Source organism: Quercus lobata, chromosome 8, assembly GCF_001633185.2.
Source record: "Quercus lobata isolate SW786 chromosome 8, ValleyOak3.0 Primary Assembly, whole genome shotgun sequence".
NCBI classification, from domain to species: domain Eukaryota; kingdom Viridiplantae; phylum Streptophyta; class Magnoliopsida; order Fagales; family Fagaceae; genus Quercus; species Quercus lobata.
The window spans coordinates 13,438,200-13,460,228 of NC_044911.1; the positions used below are offsets into that span (position 1 = coordinate 13,438,200).

Here is a 22,029-nt window from a genome sequence, read left to right on the forward strand (position 1 = left end):
ACACTAGTTGTTTCTCTTCACAATCTCCAAAATGCAAATTGCAACACCAACAACCAATCCAATCTCTGAGACACTCCAAAGTCACTTGAAGATTTATTTCAAGGTCCCTATAGTTTCTAGCAATCCAAAACACTTAGGTTGCACTCCATTTTAGATGGTGATCTCGTCTTAATGATAGGTAAGTTTGGAAAGGGTAAAGATATATAAGGCTATAAGTGTCAACACTAAATTTTACTTCGGGTTAAACTTCTGTAACACCCCGACCCAATTTTATAATTAAACTATGTGCTTAAGTGGTTAATTATTATTTTTAAGTCACTTACTTTCTAAATTAATATAAGAGTATTTAATAAACATATTATTTTATAATGCCATTGAATAAGAATTGTAAAGATTATACATAACTGAATTGCTATTAGTATTTTAAATATATACTAAGTATGTATAAAATTATATTAAGTGGTTTAAGTTATTAAATGTATAATTGTTGGTGTTTAATTAAGTGTATAAAGGTAAGGGTTTATATGCAAAATTATTTTGTTATTTGGGCCTTTCTAGAATATAGAACTATGGGAGGGTGAAAGGTATAAATACTAAAAGTTGAAAAGGCAAGTTATCCTTTCTTTCCTAGCAATACACGTGAATCAGCCAAGATATTTTGCTGGACTTCTTGGCTGCACCAGAAATTCCCTTGGTCATTCTTGCTTTACTTCTTTGTTTTCTTCCTTCTTTGTTCTTATTGGTTGCACCTTTATCTCTTCTTTGACTTTCTCAAAGAAAGAAGACTCAAGAAGCTCCCCCTTTCTTTTCCCACGGGTCCAATTAAATCAGAAAATTCTCACTTCACTTTTCTCTCTTTTGTTCTTAAGGAAAGTGCTTGGAAGCTCTCTTGAGTCTTCCCTCAAGTCCACGGGTTGACACACCAAAAGAAAACTCAATTCTTCTTCATATTCTCTCTAAGGAACCAGAAAACTCTCTCAAGCTCTACCATTCTTTCATGAGTGGTTCTATGTCTATTTTTCCCCTCAAGAAACATAAACTTGGTAAGGGCTCTAACTACTCTCCTCTTAGAATCCATGTTTTCCTTTAAATAATTTTAGTAATGGTATTTGTAAGTCTATATATATATATATATATATATATATGTGCTGTTTTAAGAAGCTTTGAAGTTGTGTTGGTGATTTGTTGAAGGTAGGTTAGGGTTTTTACTAATTAATGATTTTATAGGATTAAGGAAGTAAGAAAAAGTTAGGATTAGTATTTTGATGCTGCTGCTGGGATTTTTGGCTGTGTGTATTTTGCTCTAAATGGTTAAATGATTGTATACAAGTGTTTTCTAACATGTCTGATGAGAGTATAAAAATTCCCATATGAAAATACCATCATTTGATAATTGTTTGTGAATTTAGAAGAAAACGTTGCAAATCTGTCACTGTGACAGATTCTGTGTTTATGCATGATAAAATATGTATTAAATCATATTCTATGAATTAGGATGCTAGGAGTAGTTTTTATGAACTCTAAGATACACATGGTTGTTATGGAAGTGGTCTCACAGAATTTGGATGAATATAAAAATAATGGTTTAATTTCCAAGTTGCATGAAATTCTGTCAGGACAGATTTGAGTACGTTGTTTTATATGATTTTTAATAAATCACGGGTTTATGCTTTGACTCCGAAATTTTTATGGTATATACTAGACATACAGAGGAGTTGTTCTTAAAATTTCATGACAATTGGATGTGCGTGAACAGCCCATTTGTATTTTACAAATGAGGCATATGCTGCTGGAATAAAACAGTGAACAGTAAGGGACATGCCTAACTTTGAAGATTTAATTCCAAAGTTAGGATTAATGTTTTGAGCTATAATTTGATATGCTTATCTTTTGGTATGTCTCGATCATAGATTAATTTTTGTATAACTTGTTTTGAGGTTGAGTATTCAAAGGAAGGGTTCTAAACCATGAGACAGTTGTATTTATGAAGTTGTTTTGTCCAACGTGTTGTATGTTACCATATGAATGTATATGGTTACATGGCCTTGCTTAAAGGATTCTATGTTATGCATACATTATTTCCCTAATTTCAAAGCATCTTTTGAAATGAAGTTGGCTTTTCTAAAGATATGAAAATGATGGTTTTCTTTGGTTTGGTACATTATTTGTTGATGTGTGCATATTATATTTGTGGGAACCTCGTTGAGGTGTGAATAGGATTTTCCTTGATTATAAAAGATAGGTTTTGAAATGAATGTGTAAGTTTATGATAAGGAGTAATGGATAGTGATAATTTTTTATATTTGGTTTAGATATTACCAGTACCCAGGTCTAAGCTCCTTCGACTGTAGGCTCTCGGTTCCTCTGCTTTCAGGTAAGGGATAAGTTATATGGGCATTTGATAAGTCATGAGCATTTCGAAACTCTATGTATATGATTTGAGTATATTGATGCTATTACTAATTTCCACAAACATGAAGTTTAAAGAAAAGAATGGAAATACTATTATTATGAAATGTTATTCAAAATAAGAAATTTCATTATGATGTAAAGTATGAAATGTTTTCGGGTCATGTCCTCCGGTGATCTGAACTCTGCCAGTAGGGGTTAATTATTGGTTTTCCATGGAACATGTTATATGATTGGCCATTAAGTGGGACTGGCTCTGCTGTACCCGCCCCTTATTGGTTACGGCCAACTTGTGGGGGAAGCCAACCTACTCCCATGATTGGAAGATATGTATTATGATGTGATCCTGGGAATACCTGATATTGTGGGGAATGCTGGATGCCTAGCACCATGGTGCTAGAAGCCTCCCAAATAAGTACAGACTTATTAGATATGGGCTAACCAGTAAATTATTTATGAACAGCTATATTATGTTATTAATCATGAGAGAATTATTTTGTTTAAATGCATTGTAAAAAATAAAATCTCTCATGGCAAGAAGAAGTTTCTGATTAAAAGAAAAACTGTTCATTAAAGATAAAAGTTTTTGAAATTTTGTTGTACTAAAAAAATAAAGCTTCTGATGGAAGTACAAATTTATGTTTAAAAGTTATCAGATATCTGTTTTTATGAAATGTTAAGTTTTATAACCATGAAAGATATAGTATTTTATGAGAAGAAGTTTATAAAGAAAAGTTTTCTTATTAGTCAAGATGTTTCTAGTTTAATACAAAGTTGCCGATTATCTGATTTAAGTTAAAATAATTATTTTGTAATGAGAATATATATATGGCGACTTTGTAGGAAATGAAAGAAGTTTAATCCAAAAGGTTTTGGTAATATTAAACTGATAAGAAAAAGGAGAACAATTATTTTCTATAAAGAGCATATAAGCTATTATTATAAATAGTATAAAATACTATGCATGAAAAGATGTTCTCCTATTCGAATATTTATAGAATGAAATGATTTGATTGACATGCATCCTTATTGAGTTCTCATATATCTTACCTTTACTGAGCTGTGTAGCTCACCCCTTCCACTCTTTCAGTTAGCAGGTTTTATTTTGAAGTAAAGGAAGCCTTAGTCAAGTTTTGAAAGGAGCTGGTTTTAGTTTTATATGTATGGATCCTAAATTAGAAACTTGATGTTTAGATTTGTGGTATGGTTAATTTTAGGATCTAATTAAAGTTGTGTACCTTAAAGTATTAAGAGATGTATTATGTAAAATTCAGAATTTGAGTAACTGGTGAATTATGTTATTCTTTGGAGTATAATGTAGATGCTGTAAATGTCAAGTGAAAGTTTATATCATTTAAGTAAATAAACAAAAATGAAAAGAAAGAGGAAAGATTTTGTAAAAGTTTTTTTGAAGTTAAGTTGGTTTTTGTTAATATCAAGTTTAGACTTGATATTAGCATGCCGGTCATAGTCACAAATCCGAGTACTAGGTTTGGGGCGTGACAACTTCCACTTCCTTTGGAGTATTGGTGAAACATTTGTATGATGTGTGACGTGTGTATGTCACTAGGAGTGATGTGTGTGGATAAGTGTAGCTTTCTGTAATTTTCTTCATTTTAGAGAGTTACCACCAACCATCTGAGTTTTTTTTTTTTTTTTTTTAAATGTCTGATTGGTGACTAAGTCTAATTAATTCTATTTCCTAATTTAATTAAAAAACTCTAAGGGCTCTTAAGCTGAAATAGAAAATAACGGAATGTCTTGAACTAGAAGACATGAACTTGAAAGCTCAATTACATATGGGGAATGTGTTAGGTGTCTCACAACACGCTTCTTTCAATGGCACCTTGTTTTAGAACATACATAAAAACACAATATTTGAATGGTAACTTAAATATTTAGTAATTGATTTTTTGGAAAAAGTTTAATTTGCAACTTACTTCAATCACATATTTGTTGGAAAATTAAATTTCATTTTGGATTAAATATGACTAATCTCACTCTATAGCATAGCACAACAAGCTCAATTTAACAATTTACTCTCTCAAAGCATTTTCCTCAAGCAAAAAGATAGGAGCACATAATGGTCAAATTCTTGATTTTTGGAAATTTTATTTATTTTGAGGAAATTTCATTTATTTTGGTGAGATTTGGGGTTGGAAACATGATTTCTATGATTTTGGGGGCTTTGTGTAATTTTTGAAAGTTTAGAAGTTTTCAAAAGTTATAAGGACTTTTTGTATTTTTTGAAAATTCTAGGGTTTTTTGTGCCATTTTTGAAAAATTGAGTCAACATGTAATTTTGTAAAAAATTTTGGGTCAAAAATGTAATTTTGGGAAACATTTTAGGGTTTATGGGTAGTATTGAAAAATCAGATAATCAAAGTTTAATTTTTAAAATTGGAGGGTCTAACTATAATTTTTAAGAATTGAAAGGGTTAAAGTTTAATTTTCAAAAATGTTGGGTCAAAAAAGTCAAAACGTAATTATTGAGGAAATTTATGGGCCAGTGAGCTCTTTTAGTTTGTGAAATAATTTGATTTTGGGTTTGGAATTAGGTTTTATTTTATGAATTTATTTTTGGGTTTGAAGTGGGCCTATTGCATATTACTATTCAAATGGGTCGGTTTAAATTGATTTTTGGGTTTAGATGTGAAGAGAATCACTCAACGCAACTATGATCTATAGACCCAACCTTTTTTATAGCGTATATAATTTGAGGAAAAAAAAAAAAAAAAAGAGGAGAGATTTTATTCAAATAAGAACTATTTGTTCTTTTTTTCTCGCTTTTATGTTAACATTGATCACCAAGAAACACAATGAATCTGTCAAACAAGGGGCCAAGGTCAATTAGTTAGCCAAACCGAGTAAATACCACACACACTAGAGCGACACTTTACCATGAATGATAAATTTTGTTAACAAGAAAAAAACTAATACTGCAAAATCAAGAACTAAAAGACATATCATCTGGCAAATCCAGCACTGGAGCAAAGCTAGCATTCCGGAGCCTTCACAAACTGCCCAGAATTTTGTTCTGAACGGCGTTTTTTTTATTGTTTCTGCAGCAAGACATTCTGCCCCACACATCAACCATAACACCTTGCACCAACTTATCTTCAATACAAATCTTCTCTCCGTGCTCTCTTGGATTCCTTTCAGATCATATATGATATAGATGACTCCAACCATGAAAGCCAATTAAGTTGTGTCTGAAACACTGGAACTTGCTTGTCAACCACATATATCAAATTCTTCAGCCCTATACATCATAAATAAAATTACTGTGTACAGTAATGTATAGCAAATATCTGCGTAGTTTTAAGATGGATTATAGCTGCCATTTTACCAATTTTACTACCTAGACGCTAGACCTTACAAATTGATTTTGTTAACTTCTATAAAGAAAATGCTTGCACAAAGAATAACCAAAAAAAATCAACTTTGAAAGTTTCCTGTGTAAACCTCCCTCCTTTCCAATTGAATAACTCTTTGCTCATAGCACCAAATGACACAAATCTGGTACCTTTAGAAATTTTGTTGCACAAGCTTTCCAACGGTACCAAGAACACTGAAAATGGAGTTTGGGAAGGTCTCCAACCAAAGGCTAATCATGCCATTCTTTCCAAGTTTAGAAAAATTAGGCCTTATTTCCAATTTGATTAAATCCAATTAAGTAGTATGAGTCAGATTTAATTAAGGGGATCTTTGAATCAGTGGTGTCACATTCACTGCTTCCTCCTATTACCTTTGTGTATTTGTCGCATTGATGATCCTAGTTCAAAATATGATGCTCAAAATGCCAAGCCCAATTCTATATTTGTTGACAGGAGATGGTGCAGATCAGGCATATGACCTGAATCAGAATTAAATTATATAAATAGTAAATATGAAATGAATTCAAAGGACAAATAAAAAATACAACCTAGTTGTAGTCCATATAAAAATCAGGATTAGTTTTTAAAGTTAATTATTTTAATCGGACTTGGATCTTAGTTAATTGGGCTCAATCTACCTATTTCCAACATTGATCACACTATAAATAAATCTTAATTGGGTCTGATTTGGCCGGTTCTGATCTTCGGCCGACCCATTGACTACCACCAAACTTTTGCTACAAGATGTGTAACTTGTAAATTGCAATAGTCACAATGAAATTATGGTGGAAAAATCAAACCAAGTCAGGTTGGGCCTAAGCAGAAAAATTTTAGGTTGGAAGCACCTATCTTAATCCCACCTAATTTACAATTACCATCTGTACATACAGACCCGATTATCAGCCCCAGTCAAATGTAGATATGCTGTCTCAATTTGTTTTCATTACATGTGACTCAAATACTCCATCGTTCTATTCTAACCTTTTTCAGTAATAGCATTCTCAACAACAAAAAATAAATAAAATTCAGTAATAGCATATTCTAATATGTCCATGTGGACTAGTTACAATTAGACTATAACATATGATGGGTAATGATTTTCCCAAATAACTTATTTCATATCATCCATATATATCACTTTTCACGTTTTAAAAGTGGACATCGCATTTTCGCGTTTTAAAATGTGTACATTTGACATGTAATTGTGGATGTATGTGATAAAAGGAGTGTAAACAAATATTTAACAAATACATATATAGTATGACAGTCGCACTGGTTGTAATTTTGTTTACTACTATTCTGGGATAAAAATGTTAGATTTGAGAATAGGACATTACAAATTCTATCTGTATATACAAAGTCTAACAAATTCATGAGTTGGTGTTTAGTGTGACTCTTTGATTGTTTTTGAAGCTTTGAACGGGGCTTGTGAACCTCCCATGGTCATAAGCAATATCATTGACACGGAAGTAGACATAGGATGGAGGATTTTAGAGGTTATCATTGACAGAAGTAGACATAGGATGAGGGATTTTTGAGGCTAAAAAGTATACATGTTAGAAGACAAGGCAATTGTCTAGCACATCTCTTGACATAATATGCCAAGAATATTGATGATTACATAACTTGAATAGAGAAAAATCCTACTATCATTAAATTAGTTCTAATTCAAGATGTAATGTTTTTATCTCCTCCTTAATAAAGTTATGATATTCTTATCCAAAAAAAAGTCTAAGAAATTCATTATTACTATATCAAATACTAGATAAAAATACCCCACTTTCCACGCTAATTAATCCCTCCGTCACAGTTTGTTTGTCCTCTATTTTATTTTGAGATGTCTCAAAATATTGTCTTGTTTCTAAAAATAAAAATCATTAATTTACTAATGTTCCTATTATACCCCTACTTTATTTTCAAAACTATTTGAAAAGTTTGTAAACTTATACATTTTTATAAAGCAGACAAGATAATAAATAATGTTCCCTTAAAAAATTTGATTTTTCAAACAGGACAAACAAATTGGGATGAATGAAGTATAAAATTAAGGTCTGCAACCTAAAAATAAGATTGCTCTTAGCAAATAAAAATAAGATTTAGTATCATAATCATACCATTAAATTGCTTTGTTTTTTTGTGGTAACCTTCTTTTTGTGGTAACCAAGTTTTGACTGACAGTAACTTCCAACTAATACATGCTCTTGTTCACTTGTTGTCCAATAGGGAAAAAATTAACACTAATTTAGAAAGAAAAAAATAGTCTTTTATTAATGTCAAGTCTACCCTTAAAAGTTAAGATGCTCAAACGCTCAAAATCTCAGAATGTTAATGTCAAGTGGGGATATGTTGACAACATTCCTATATGCGAGTCCTTAATGTGCAACTCTAGGCATAGGTTCCTTATTAAAGCATTCTCATTCGGAGCTTCAAAAGCCATAAAAATACAAATTAAAATTAGAGAACCAAATACACAAAACCACCCCCACATTCTTATAAAAAAATCCCATTATTGCAACATTTTTTTTAAATAAAAATTGATAATTTATGTCACAAGAAGATTATTATCATTTGAAAATGGGAATAAAGGTTACAAAAACTAAATATGCTAAATTATTAATCTTGTGTCGTGGACCCAATTTTGTATTGGTTGCTTTTGAAAGAGTCCAAACCTCTACATTAGACTAGCTAACAGTTTATAACTCAAAAATTCATGATTGTTCCATTTTTCATTTTTCAACATATAAATTTAGTGTGCGTTTGTTTGCTCTTTTAGGAGCTGAAAACGCGCATATTAGAAAAAGCTGAAGAAAAATTGCGTTTGGCTCAGCCCAAAACGCAACTTTTTGATAAAAGTTGCGTTTTGAAGTCAGGCAAAAATAGCGTCCAAAACATGAAAAATCCGTTGGGCTCACAAGAAATTAACAAATTACCCTCTATTAAACAACAAATTTAAAATCAAAACAACAACAACAGCAGATCAAAAACAGGAAAAAAAAAAATTAGAACAACAACTCTTTCGGATCAACAGCAGATCAACAACAACAAGAAGAAAATTAGAACAATAGCAGATCAAGACCCTCTAGCGGATCAAGAAGACTGACGAAAAAAAAGGGGGGGGGGGAGAAAGGACGGATCACCTGCCGATCTGTGACCAAACAAGACTATACCTGAAGAATGGGATACAGATTTACTGACCCGGCATCTCTTTCGTTCAATAATGCCTTTGCTTCAAAAGATCAAGAAAAAAAAATAAAAGCCGATCTGACAAATCTAAAATCAGAAACAACAACTAATCAAGAATAAGAAAAAAAAATAGAAAAAGAAGAAGGATGAGTTCTGGAGTTGGTTCCAATCATCCAATCTTCCTAATCCAAGCACTTAAGGGTACGTTCTGGAGTTGGATGAGTTGGGTGAGTTTGGTTCAATTCACTGTGGAACGAACGAAGGAAAAAAAAATTATGGAAAGAAAAGGACTGAGGAAAAAAAAAATTCCTTCGTTCGTTTTGAAGTGCAAAGAGGAAAAAAAAAAGAAGGAGAGCTGTCTGTGGAATGTTCTGGACTGAGGAAGTGGTATGGTAGGAATAAAAGAGGAAAAAAAAGTGTGGGTATGTGTGTGGAGGAGAAAAAAAGAGGGGAAAAAAAGAAAAGAAAAGGAAGGAGAGCCCACGTGTGTGGAGAGAAAAAAAGAGAGAAAAAAAGAAATTATATCACAATATTTTTACAATAAATCTTAAGGTAGGTTATTATTAGCTAATATTGGTGAGAAAAAAATAATTTTTTTAGAAAGAGAAAAAAATAATTTTAATAGCATGTTAAAATTAAAATTAGTATCAATTTTTATCACAATATTTTCACAATACTTTCATAATAAATCTTAAGTAGTAGGTTATTATTAGCTAATATTGGTGAGAAAAAAATAATTTTTTTTAGAAAGAGAAAAATTGATTTAAGTATGATGAAGTAATTGATTTAAGTATAAAACAAACTCACATAAAATAAAAATAAAAATAAAAGAAATAAATTCCCTTATATATACATTGTCTTTTTTGGTAATTTATCCCTCAAACTGCCACTTTTATAAGTGCTAGCCAAACACTTAGCTTTTTCATTATGCACTTTTTAACAGCTTTTACCAAATACTCAGTTTTTTGAAACTCCACTTTTTCATTATGCACTTTTATAAAAAACTGAACCAAACTCACCCTAATACAATATAGGCTTCTAAATAGATTGATAAAGATAAGTACTAACTATTAATAATCTATCAATAAAACTAATATAATTAATTCCAATCCAAGCTAATTTATTTGATAAATAAAACATATCTCTACTAAAATTTGTCCAATACTAATTCAAATAAAGTAGGCAATGTAACATTTTGCATCTAAAAACTAAGAAAAAGGATTTTTAAATTAAGGAAAATATTATAATATATAAAGTTAAATATATATTGTTGAATTAATATTCAAATATTATAAAAATTCCATTCAAATTTTTCGTCTTAAGCCTTATCAAGCCAGTCTTGTGGAGGAGAAATATAATTTTTTAACTAATTAATCATATTATATTTACCGTGTTGTATCCTAATTTTTTCAAGTATATATCACGGTGTCATTGTATCTCATGTCTTTGTCGTTGTCCATGCTTTTTAGTTTAAAAGTAGCAAACATAAGCCAAAACCTTATTGAAGTTCCCTTCATTTATTTTATTTGTTAGGGGGAAAAAAAAATATTGGAAGTAGAGGTTCCTGTATTTTTACTCCAATGACCAATGCCCCAACCCACGCCAAAAACAAGAGATTAATAAGTCATTTTCCATGTAGAAGCCCCGTTGTGTCAAAGTGTTCAAAGTCCTTGTATGTTAAAAAGACTTCATGTGGAGGCAAAGCCAAGAAACACCAACAACCCCCTCTCATATATAATTTTTTCTCTTTTTTTTTTTTTTTTGCTTTTCTCTTCTCTCTCTCTTTCTCAACTTCCCTCCTTCAAACTGAAGCCAAAACACAAACCCACAAAACAAAGACAGCCTCTTCTCAGTTCTCAGTCCAATGTCTCTTTCTCCTTAACAACCCTTCCTGCACACCCTCTAGCTAAAATAAATAAAAGTCCTAAATTTTTGACATCTCTCTAGCCCAAATACTAAGCAAGGTTAGGTAACAGATAGCTACCTTGAACACATATCAAACCCTTACTTCTACAGCATAACCATCACAAGGGTGTTCTTGCAATTCAACTCATATCATCAGCTCCTCTTTCGTTGATTGCCGAAGGAAATAACAAGCCCGCTTCCCTGACCAACAACTTTATACGTCGGGGTTTTTTTTTTTTGGCTTCAGGTGTATGTGTATGTGTCTTTCTTGGTTTTTTGTTTTGGACAAAATGCAGCTTTACATATCTCCAAGTTTGAGGCACATTACAGTGTTTCCGGCCAAAGGGTTTAAAGAATTTATGAAGGTGAAGGTTGGCTCAAGGCGGGTTTCGTATCGAATGCTTTTCTATTCGCTTCTGTTCTTTACATTTCTTCTCCGGTTTGTGTTTGTGTTGACAGCAGTTGACACCATTGATGGAGAAAACAAATGCTCTACCATAGGTACGTACATTCTAAGCCAGTAGCTCACTCGGTTTTGCATAAGCTAAACACTTGCAGCATTGGTATCCTGGTCTTTGAAAAAAGTGTGACAAGAAATCTAAGAGAAGCTAACCAAAATTCAAATTCCAATATTAGTATTAAAACAAAGACAAAGTTAGAACATATAAAGAAAATTAGTTATATTATGGTGTACTATATATTATCCATCTTGGTCTGTTGTGTTATAGGAAGCTCAACCACAATAGATATAGTATAAGATCTGTACTTCTATTGTGGTTTGCTTATCTATATGGTTTTTTTTTTTTTTTTTTATAATTATTTTATTGGAAGGTTGGTTTATTGTTTATATCATACGTTTATCACTAAAAGACATCATCATCTAAAGCATGAACAAGTCCCTAGGATTAATGCAGAAGGATGTTTATTCTGCCTAGAAGCTAGAACACCTCGTAACTGACATTTGAGGATATAAAATTTGATAATTTACCCATAAACTGGTATAAAAAATTGGATGATAATCCATTTAGATTAATTATCTATTCAGACATCAGAGTACTCATTAAATTCCAGTTTAAAGTAAATTAATAATTACCTGATAAATTTGAAAGACTCAAGTGGGGAATTCAAATCTTGTAAATCTCAGTCTCTTGCGTTTTGCCGGGAGATCCAGTTTACGTAGACAGACTTGGCTATAACTGTGAATTATCTAGAATACCCCTATGAAAGTATGATTTAATTTGGTATTCAATAATTCAATGGTTCATTCTTAGTCATTTTGTCCATGACATAATTAATAGGTACAATAACACAGAAACATGTGGTCGGTGAAATTGATTCACCCCAAAAGAAAATAAAATAAAAGTTGTCGGTGATGATGATAAAGATAATTTTTTTTTGGGTGCTGAATATTAACAATATTATTATGTCTAATTTCTACACAGTTACTGATGTAATATTATGTTCTAATTGTATAGGATGCCTGGGAAAACGATTAGGACCAGGTATTTTGGGAAGAAGGTTCGAATCAAATGTAATCTCTGGACCCTTATTTTTGTTGAAAACTGTTCAATTAGTGTTTTTTTTTCTTTCCCAATTATATAATATTCATGCTAATTTGGGTTATTAATTGAAAATAATTTTGGTATTTGAAAGGTCCCAGAAGTGATATACCAAGTACTAGAAGAGCCCATTGGCAAAGATGAATTAAAAGGAAGATCTGATGTTCCTCAATCTTTAGAAGATTTTATGGCTGAGATTAGAAAAGGGAAAACAGACGCAAAGACCTTTGCTTTCAAGCTTAGAGAAATGGTACTGATTTTTTTCATCTCTGTTACACTAGCTCTTTTACTAGTACTAAGAAATTAAATGCTATTCACCATTAAGAAGTGTAGGGGCCATTTGGCAGTGGAAACAAAACTGTTTTTTGTTCTTTCAATTTCACAAAATGTCAATTTCCTGTGTCTTCAAAATCACAAGCCTATTAATCATTACCAGTGGAATCAAAACCAAAAGTTGTCACAAAATTTATGATCATTTCTGAAAATAGTTTTCAAAGTTATACTATTCACATTAATTTTCCACCAATTCAGTCCTTAATTTATGATAACACAGAACACATTCAAGTAATTGACTGTGACTAAGACAGGGTCTCAACTAAAGCTTTTACAAATATCAGGTTACTCTTCTTGAACAAAGAACCCGGACAGCCAAAATCCAGGAGTATTTATATCGCCATGTAGCATCAAGTAGCATACCAAAACAGCTCCACTGCCTTGCACTAAAGCTAGCCAGTGAGCACTCCACCAATGCAGCTGCCCGCCTCCAGCTCCCTTCTGCTGAACTCGTCCCGGCCCTTGTTGACAACTCCTACTTTCACTTCGTCCTCGCTTCAGACAATGTGCTAGCTGCATCTGTTGTTGCAAAATCACTTGTCCGAAATTCATTGAGGCCCCAGAAGGTTGTCCTACATATAATCACGGATAGGAAGACTTACTATCCCATGCAGGCATGGTTCTCACTGCATCCTTTGTCTCCTGCCATAATTGAGGTCAAGGCATTGCACCATTTCGATTGGTTTACAAAAGGAAAGGTCCCCGTTTTGGAGGCAATGGAAAAAGATCAACGTGTGCGATCACAATTTAGAGGCGGATCATCGGCCATTGTGGCAAATAATACTGAAAAGCCTGTTGTCATTGCAGCAAAGTTACAAGCACTGAGTCCTAAATACAATTCTGTGATGAATCACATTAGAATACATCTACCAGAGGTAAAAAGAAAAATAGTTAGCTATGGCTTAATTATCATTTTGAAAGTAGACTCATTGTTTATGAAAGCAAAATTGTCAATGCTTTTTTTCTTTTTTGCAGTTGTTCCCCAGCCTAAACAAGGTGGTTTTCCTGGATGATGACATTGTGATTCAAACAGATCTTTCACCACTATGGGACATTGATATGAATGGAAAGGTCAATGGAGCAGTCGAAACTTGCACAGGAGAAGATAAGTTTGTAATGTCAAAGCGGCTGAAGAGCTATTTGAACTTCTCCCATCCTTTGATATCAAAGAATTTCAACCCCAATGAATGTGCATGGGCTTATGGCATGAATATTTTTGATCTAGAGGCATGGAGGAAGACCAACATAAGCCTTACATACCATTACTGGGTTGAACAGGTATATCTCCATCATACACTACCTTGGTTTAAGAACAGAAAAAATCAAAGTAAAGTGATGCTATTCAGTTTTCTAACTTTTTCTTTTAATCCTTGTATTTGAAATTTCCAAACAGTTATATTATAAATCATCCACAACTTTGTTTTCCTCTATGCAGAACTTGAAATCAGACTTGAGTTTGTGGCAACTAGGGACATTACCTCCTGGACTAATTGCTTTCCATGGTCATGTCCAAGTTATCGATCCCTTTTGGCACATGCTGGGGTTGGGTTACCAGGACAATACAAGCTTTTCTGATGCTGAGAGTGCTGGTGTCATCCATTTTAATGGCAGAGCAAAGCCTTGGCTAGAGATAGCATTCCCAACACTCAGGCCATTGTGGGCTAAGTATATCAACTTTTCTGATAAATTCATCAAGAGCTGTCATATTAGGGCATCCTAGGTTGGATTTTGAGAAAAAAAAATGCTTAGCATATTGATAAAAGTATATCTTTCTGTATATGAAAAAGAAATGAGAGTTCTTTGCTGAAAGAAAGATGATAACAGCAACAGCATCCTGTTTTTGTGAACTCTCATTTGTTGTTTGAAGCTCCCTTCTTACTCTTCCTATTTCTTTCTTATTTTTCTGGTCTTCAAAGGTTTCAAATCATAATTTATTTATTCAAAGTTCTTGAAATTTGTATACATATATATTTACACACACAAAAGTATACATATATCCAAGATGCAGGACAGCTCTTTTTGTCTGGCACTTGGACAGAGAAAGAAAGCCTCAATTGTTATTCACCACCCCCCACTCCCCCCCCAAAAAAAGAAAAAAGAAAAAAAGAGCAAAATAAGAAAATGGGCTGCGAAATAAATTCATCAAAGATGTAATCATTTCTGCCATCTCTAATTCAAGACAATCTCAGAGGCTAAATACACCGAGTCTCAAAACATGATCCCATCATTCTATATTCAAAATGCCAATCCAAGTTTTTGTCATATATCATATAACCAGTAGAGCAACCAATATAGCACATACATGACATATAAAAGTGGTCAGTAAAAGCACAACTGCGTTCATTCAGGCAATTCAACAAACACTACTTAAAGTTCTCAATTCCTAATCATAGATCAAAACAGAGTTATTTAGCTTACTTCTTTCCAGTTACATTAGAAACCAAACCCCTAAAAAACTTTGCAGACTTTGTAATGGGTGAATTGATTGCCATCAAATTATACAGAACATTCTCAACTTCGCCTATCGATGGCCGCGTCTTGAACCTCATAATCACTTTCAATTCTCCTTCTTCTTCAACAAGAATAGTCCATTTCTCACCACTCACAACACCATCTCTCACACACTTGAAAACCACACCCTTTCTCTTACTCAAAACCCCTCTAACCTCCAACCCCATAAATGAATAAACCACTTCAAATGACCCCACAAACCCACTCAGCTCACCAAAGTTGCTCTCCTCTTCAAACACCCATTTTGGGTTGAAAATCACCACAGGCTTTGGATAAAAACTCTCGGTAACGGTTTTTATAAATGCCAATTGTGAAGCCTCTGGGGCCAAAAAGACTGCCACGTCAGCAGAGTTCAAAATATTGGTATCAGCATTAGTAACTGAAGAGATGTCAATGTTTTCAATTTGGTTGGCTGAGTTCTGAGTTTGGAAGGCTTTAATTGCAGCTTCTGTTAAGGTAAGGTTAGGCCATAGGATTAACAACTTAACAGGAGAGCCTTTTCTTTTAATGGGTAGGTCTTGAAAGACATTGAAAGCTAGTTGGGATAGTGATGCAGACGAGTCATCAATGACCGGTATTTCAATCCGGAACCTGGGTTGCTTTAGTTTCTTGAGTTTACCAACTAGTTTGGGGTTGTTGAGGGGCTTCTCTAAGGTGGTTGAAAGGCAGGTTTTTGCTTGGAGTATGGCTTCTTCTTTTGAGGTGGGTGGGGTGTAAGAGGAGGATAGTGAGGAGTGGATGGATATGGGTTTGTGGTGTAGAGTTGGAGGAAAGAGTGAGACATGGGAATGGTGTTGGTGTAGAAGGATTTGGTGTGAATGAAATGGCAGAGACGTCAATGGAGTTTTTGAGTGTGGAAATGGGGTTGATGGCTTGGCAGTTTTAATGGTTTGTAGATGCAGTTTGAGAAGATTGGAAGCCATTTTGAGGCTTGGAACTGGGTAAAGAAGGCTTGGTGGCTTGAAAAGAAACTAGCATTCAAAAGCTCTAATCTAGATAAGATTTCCTATCAGAGGATACTAGCCTCACAAGATTTGTAACATAGAAGTCGGTCCCGGTTAGTAACTGTCAACATCCTTATCCACTCCATCATTGTAAGATTTTTTGTCATTGTTGCAACCCCTTTTCCAAACAAAATTTTAGGCTCCATGATAACGCCGTCCTAGGAGGTATTAGCTAACCAATGTGCATCCTAAATTCCTAATAGGCTAATATTTTTACATCTGCTCATCAAGGGTTTTTTTTAGAAAGATCTGCTCATCGGGTTGATTATTCTGATTCAGTATTTTCCACCATCGAGTTTCAGTGAACCTTTTCCTCGATGAGAAAATCAAATGCAACATTATCACGATGTTCCATCAAACAGGCAAAAAATAAACAAAGATGGCTAGACAAATTTATTAACATTTACATGGTCATTCCAGCATCAATTCATAATAGTAGTTGCAACGCAAATAAAGTCATCCACCAAATCCAGTTAGACCTTAGAAGACTTCGGCAAAAACTAATACAGGCAATAACAATAACAAAATGAATACACTTGTTTGGGTCAAAATGTAACCCAAATCATCGTAGGTTGCCCAACTTAAGCAACTGGTGGGCGAAGTACATGATCCTGTGAGGTGTCCACTGCAGCAGGTGGCATGAACTGCCACATTGCGACTCCAGGGTAACCAATGATAGGCAACAATTTGTTGCCAGAGGCCTGGCCCTGAGCAGCATATGCAGCAGGGATTGCAGGAGGGGGAGCCAAGTAGCTAGGTTGTGCATTCATGGCTTTCATTTGCTGCTCCAACTTCTCTTTTTCTGCCTTTAGCCTCTGCTTCTCATCTCGGAGCTCATTCTTCTCAGCCTACACAAGGTAAAAAGGAACTTTAATATAATTGGCATTAACTGCCTACATCTTTCCTCATCATCTTTTGGACATACCCCTAGTTTCAAGGTAAATCGTAATGTAAATATGAGTACACCATATAGAATATAAAGCTTCAGGCAAGCATTTAATTCTCAAAAAATTTCATTTAACAGGAATTAAAATAAATTCACCTTTAATTCTTTGATCTTCTCCTGGAGATTTGAATTTGAATCCTTCAACTTTTGGGCTTCACCCCGTAACTGAGTCACCATTCTGACGGCGTCAATTAAAATAGCAGCCTTGTCCGTTTTAGGAGGCCTTCCAGGCTCCAGAATAGTGCCCAGTTCCACAAACCTAATCATGTCAAACATAAGAACATGCAAAACACACAGAGAGGGGGTTGAGGAGAAAAGAAACCAAGAGAATACTTGTCATTCAGTCTATCCCTACGCAGCTTCTCCCGAGAAGCTTTGGAGCTAGATGCACAGCATGATTCAGATCTACCCCTGTAGCAGGAAATGCAAGAGATAGGTAAGATAAGATCTAATAACAAACTCTTTGGCTCTATTCTATAGTTTTCAAACAATGTACAATAGTAAATAAAAAAATATTTGACCCATGTATTAAACTTCTAACAAATCAATTTTTGGACATATTTTATTTTATTACATTATTTAGCTAAGAAATTTATATGGAAAAAACATCTTTCTAGACGTTGTGCTAATTTTGATGAAAGGATACTGTAAATTGATTGATTAAGCTAAATTACAATCTGGGCTACCTATTGTTACATCATCTTCACTAAAAACTTGTAATGATGCATAAATCATATATCAGTCACATTAAAGTCCCACTTGCAACACTAAACTGTATGGTATTGGCAGCTTGTGACCATAGGCATGCATTTGACTAACTGAAAAACTCGACAAATTTCATTTAATTACTTAAACTCAGGCTTTTGTAAGACTAGCTATGCATCTATTCATTACAAACAGTTGATGAAAATCTTCTTAAAAACACACAGAAATAGGGGAACAAAGTTTAAAAGCCTTCACCAAGGATTAGCAAACACAAGCTTTTGTGAGTAGAATAGAACCTTGTTCCATCCATTTAAACCAAGAAGAGAAGAAATGAAGTTTTGTACCTCTTCTTTGGGCAAGACTCCTTGACGCCATCTGAATCCCCCAATGAGCCATCAATTTCCACACTAGAAATAGATCATATAATCACAAAATAACTATAAGAAGTCAGTAACCATACAGATACCCATTGACAAGGTCCTAAAATAAGATCAACCACATGTTGCAGCTTGCAATTACATACAAATTGATTCTTACTCACTAATTAAATGTTTAACGTGACTTCTCAGATTATATAAATAACAGCATATCATTCTTCACAGAAACACAAAGCATTAAAATGAAATCATGTAACCTTATTTGTACTGAACAAGGTATTGTAACTCCAATAAATTCTGTTAAAACACTATCATCTAAAAGAAAAGGATATCATATCCGTAGTCTCCAGAACTTTGCTGACCAGCCACTGATACTTGTACCAAAAACTTTTCAGAACTCAAGTGAGTACTCTGCATTGCATTGGTATCGAGATAGGAAGGAAAAGAACGGTTTATATGGGTATATTGCTACATCTTCAGAGAATCAGGAGGAAACTGTGATATAATAGTAAACAAATAGCATCTGAGTCACTTAGTAACACCCTAATTTTTCAGTTCTAACTTCTGTCAATCAACAAAAACCAATAAGGTCACGTAAACACTAATGAGACACTATATTGAATAAACCCCACCATAATTACAAAACAGCTGATTCCACCCTCCATGGCAATTCAAAGAGTTCCATCTTTGTAATAGCCACAAAATAACAAAGTTCACATTCTAATAATGATTATAATGCACCCCATCATTTTTCATTTTTTGATTACAAGATAGAATGCCCCATCACTTAATCCATAGACATATCCCCAAATTTATGGTACAAAAAAGACAATAAAGCTAAGTTTTTCAACATACACACAAAATGATTCCCCCCCCCCCCCCCCAAAAAAAAAGTAAAATGGTTAACTAGAAATGTACCAATTGGACTCAAATTAATCATGCAGTAACACCCAAAAAAAAAGTCCAGGCACATGCATAATTACAACAATAATTTCAACCAGTAGTCATTTATGAGCCCCAAAATACCCAGACAATCAATATAATTAATTTTCCCTTAATAGTAATCAAACCCTGAACCATTTCACATGCACAAGACCAAAATCAAACAAAATTACTAATTGTATTAAACCACAAATTCCAATACAAACCAAGAGAACCCAAAAACAAAGAAAGCCCTAAATTGATAACAAGATACAGAACCCCAATCAAAGAAAATTGGGCAAAACCCCAAAATCGAGAGAGGCAAAGAAGAGCTGAGCAAGTACCTAACACTGGAAGAACCATTCAAAGCCTGTACAGGCCAAGTGAAACCCGGGTTAGGAACAGAGAAATTCGCATCGGGAACAGGGATATCGTCCATCAATCCGTAATCGAAGAGCCAATTGGTGTTGTTTTCTGGGGTCACCATTCTTTTGCCGGAAAAAAAAAACCCTAAATTTTTTTTTCCGGCTAGGGAATTTGGGTTATCCTCGGAAACAAACAGAGGAAGAGGGTGGTTTGGGCGTGTTTGGAGAGAAAAAAAAGAGAGAGAAAAGCAAATGAGTGTTTTATGTTTTTTTTTTTTTTTTTTGGTAAGTTGCGTGGGTATTTGAGGTTTTCGGGAAAAGTGGGAATGAATATGGAAAGTGTTTGTAGGGAAAATCTCAGAAATGGAAAATGTGAATATGGGGTGATTGGTGGCTGGTGGAGTTGGGAATTTGGGATGGGATGGGATTCGTCATCCTTCACCCAGTAAACTCTTTTTCTTTTCTTTTCCTCAATTTCTTTTTCCTTTTCTTCCCCTTTTTTTTATTTTTTTTTTGGGGTTTTTGGGCTTCAATGTTCAAGCCTTTTTTTTTTTTTTTGCCCTAGTCCCACCAATTGGAACGAAAAGAGAAATGTTAGGCTGAAATTTACGGATTCTTTATGCTCATTATTTAGTCTAAAAATTTATTGAGTACCTACTTATGGAGTAGGTGATAAGGTGCTCCCTTCTAAGCCTTAGAAGATACTATGACTTTTATTATAATAATTGAATTTTGAGAATATTAAGATAAGAAAAATATATATTGTATATTATGTCATTAAATTATTAATTTAGTTAATGGACACACTTAGGACACTTGTTATTAAATTATTTTTAAAAAATTGTAATACACTTTTACGGAAATTATAAAAAACCGTCAAAAAATCAATGTCTTTTTTCATTTCTCATAAAAAGCTTTTAAAAATATTTTATAAGCCAATATCCTTCAAGCAACAATTAACTTTTCCCTTAAATTATTTCAAAAAATATATATATATTTGCTTTGTCACATTTATAGTGTTTAGGACTTCTTTTTTTTCTTTTTTCTTTTTTCTTTTTTCTTTTTTAAGGAAAAGATAAGTGCAATAATATTAATTTCTAAGTTACAAAACTCTTGACATGGCAAGTAGCTAGAGGTACTTCATGATTTATGAAAAGGTGACCATAGAGATTTGTTGCCTCAACGTGAATCACCATCACTCCATGAAATAAATAGATATTGGACTACAATCTTTATATTCTTCTCAAAAATTAAATAAATAAATAAATAAAAATAAAGAAGAAAGAGAGACTACAATCTTTATAACATACGCATGGCGAATATTTTAGAAAGTTCAGGTTTAACAAAATCTCTTTTTTTATTTTTTTGGTCAAAAGGTTTAACAAAATCTCTAAATTCGATTGGTTTTTATATATTCTTCATATAGATTTTATAAAAGCTGATATTTTAAGTGATACATAAGGCCTAGATCTTAGCTTTCAATTGGGTTCAGTATTTTCACCAGATATAGACGGTTTCTTACTTTCTTAGCGTAGTGGGCCTTTTCTAATAATAAGATAACTTAAATAAAATAAAAGGTATTACCTCAAAATATATATATATATATAAAAGGCCTAGTTCACTTTCTTGCGTACGTAATTTTCTCCTATCATAGTCTTACATTTCTTTTTAAGATGAATCATAAGCTTAATTGATTGGACATTAGAGCATGCCTATGCCTATGCCTATGCCTATGCCTTACACACAATGTGGTCCAATAATGCAAAATTATTACTATTTTTTTTTTCTTCCACTAGTTAAATTTGTTGTCATCGAATAAGAAATTTAAAGTTTAAATACCACCTATACCAAAATCAATTGGTAGATTTTGGTATCTTAGCCTGATTATAAAAACAATTATCAAATCATGAAATATACACAAAATGATGAAATTCTATCTTTTTTTTCTTTTTTCTTTTTTTTTTTGAGAAACCTTCTATCCTATTTATGCACACACAAATAAATAAATAAAAAAAAGAGAGCAAGATCATAGTCTTTTGTTTGTGTATGAGTGTGAGAGAGGAGAAAATCATATTCTTAACTGAAGTCCAAATTCTTCTGATAAAATAACCAAACTACCTTCAATAAGGATATCCATATCCTGTCCGAAATTGTAATTCTTGTTCAATGAGATACTCAAGACTCCCTTTCTCACTCAATTCCTCTTCTAGCTCTTTTGGTGTTGGTCTCCAAAACCCTACCACCCCTTCCAAAGACTTCCAACGTTTTAAAAGGATCCCAAAGAGAGTGAAAATAGTTGGATTTTCAAGTTTAAATATTCTCAGAGACAAATTGGTGGAAATTACAGTCTCTACTGAGCCAGCTTACTTTTGGGCTTTGATTTATAATTTAGGGTGGATGACCTCAGTCTTTACTGAGCCAGGCCAGCAAACAT

General features: G+C 33.3%; 3 protein-coding genes and 1 long non-coding RNA gene across 4 annotated transcripts; 2 read left to right on the forward strand and 2 right to left on the reverse strand.

Annotated features, from left to right (window-relative positions):
* The first annotated feature begins 654 nt into the window (after positions 1–654).
* Positions 655–3,747, forward strand: LOC115955146. Its single transcript, XR_004084051.1, has 3 exons — positions 655–1,043; positions 2,313–2,374; positions 3,500–3,747. It is a non-coding gene; the product is annotated as an uncharacterized LOC115955146 (long non-coding RNA).
* Positions 3,748–10,825: 7,078 nt separating this feature from the next.
* LOC115957623 (probable galacturonosyltransferase 12) lies at positions 10,826–14,880 on the forward strand. Its single transcript, XM_031075917.1, has 6 exons — positions 10,826–11,375; positions 12,350–12,405; positions 12,528–12,683; positions 13,051–13,641; positions 13,742–14,044; positions 14,202–14,880. Exons 1-6 carry the CDS (start codon positions 11,126–11,128, stop codon positions 14,484–14,486), a joined length of 1,641 nt encoding a protein of 546 aa, XP_030931777.1. The 5' UTR covers positions 10,826–11,125; the 3' UTR covers positions 14,487–14,880.
* On the reverse strand, positions 14,402–16,431 carry LOC115957625. Its single transcript, XM_031075919.1, has 2 exons — positions 15,185–16,431; positions 14,402–14,482 (listed from the first exon to the last, which is right to left on the reverse strand). Exons 1-2 carry the CDS (start codon positions 16,198–16,200, stop codon positions 14,473–14,475), a joined length of 1,026 nt encoding a protein of 341 aa, XP_030931779.1. The 5' UTR covers positions 16,201–16,431; the 3' UTR covers positions 14,402–14,472.
* Positions 16,432–16,651: 220 nt separating this feature from the next.
* On the reverse strand, positions 16,652–20,103 carry LOC115957626 (transcription factor ILR3-like). Its single transcript, XM_031075920.1, has 5 exons — positions 19,575–20,103; positions 18,277–18,339; positions 17,561–17,638; positions 17,324–17,486; positions 16,652–17,129 (listed from the first exon to the last, which is right to left on the reverse strand). Exons 1-5 carry the CDS (start codon positions 19,715–19,717, stop codon positions 16,863–16,865), a joined length of 714 nt encoding a protein of 237 aa, XP_030931780.1. The 5' UTR covers positions 19,718–20,103; the 3' UTR covers positions 16,652–16,862.
* Positions 20,104–22,029: the final 1,926 nt, after the last annotated feature.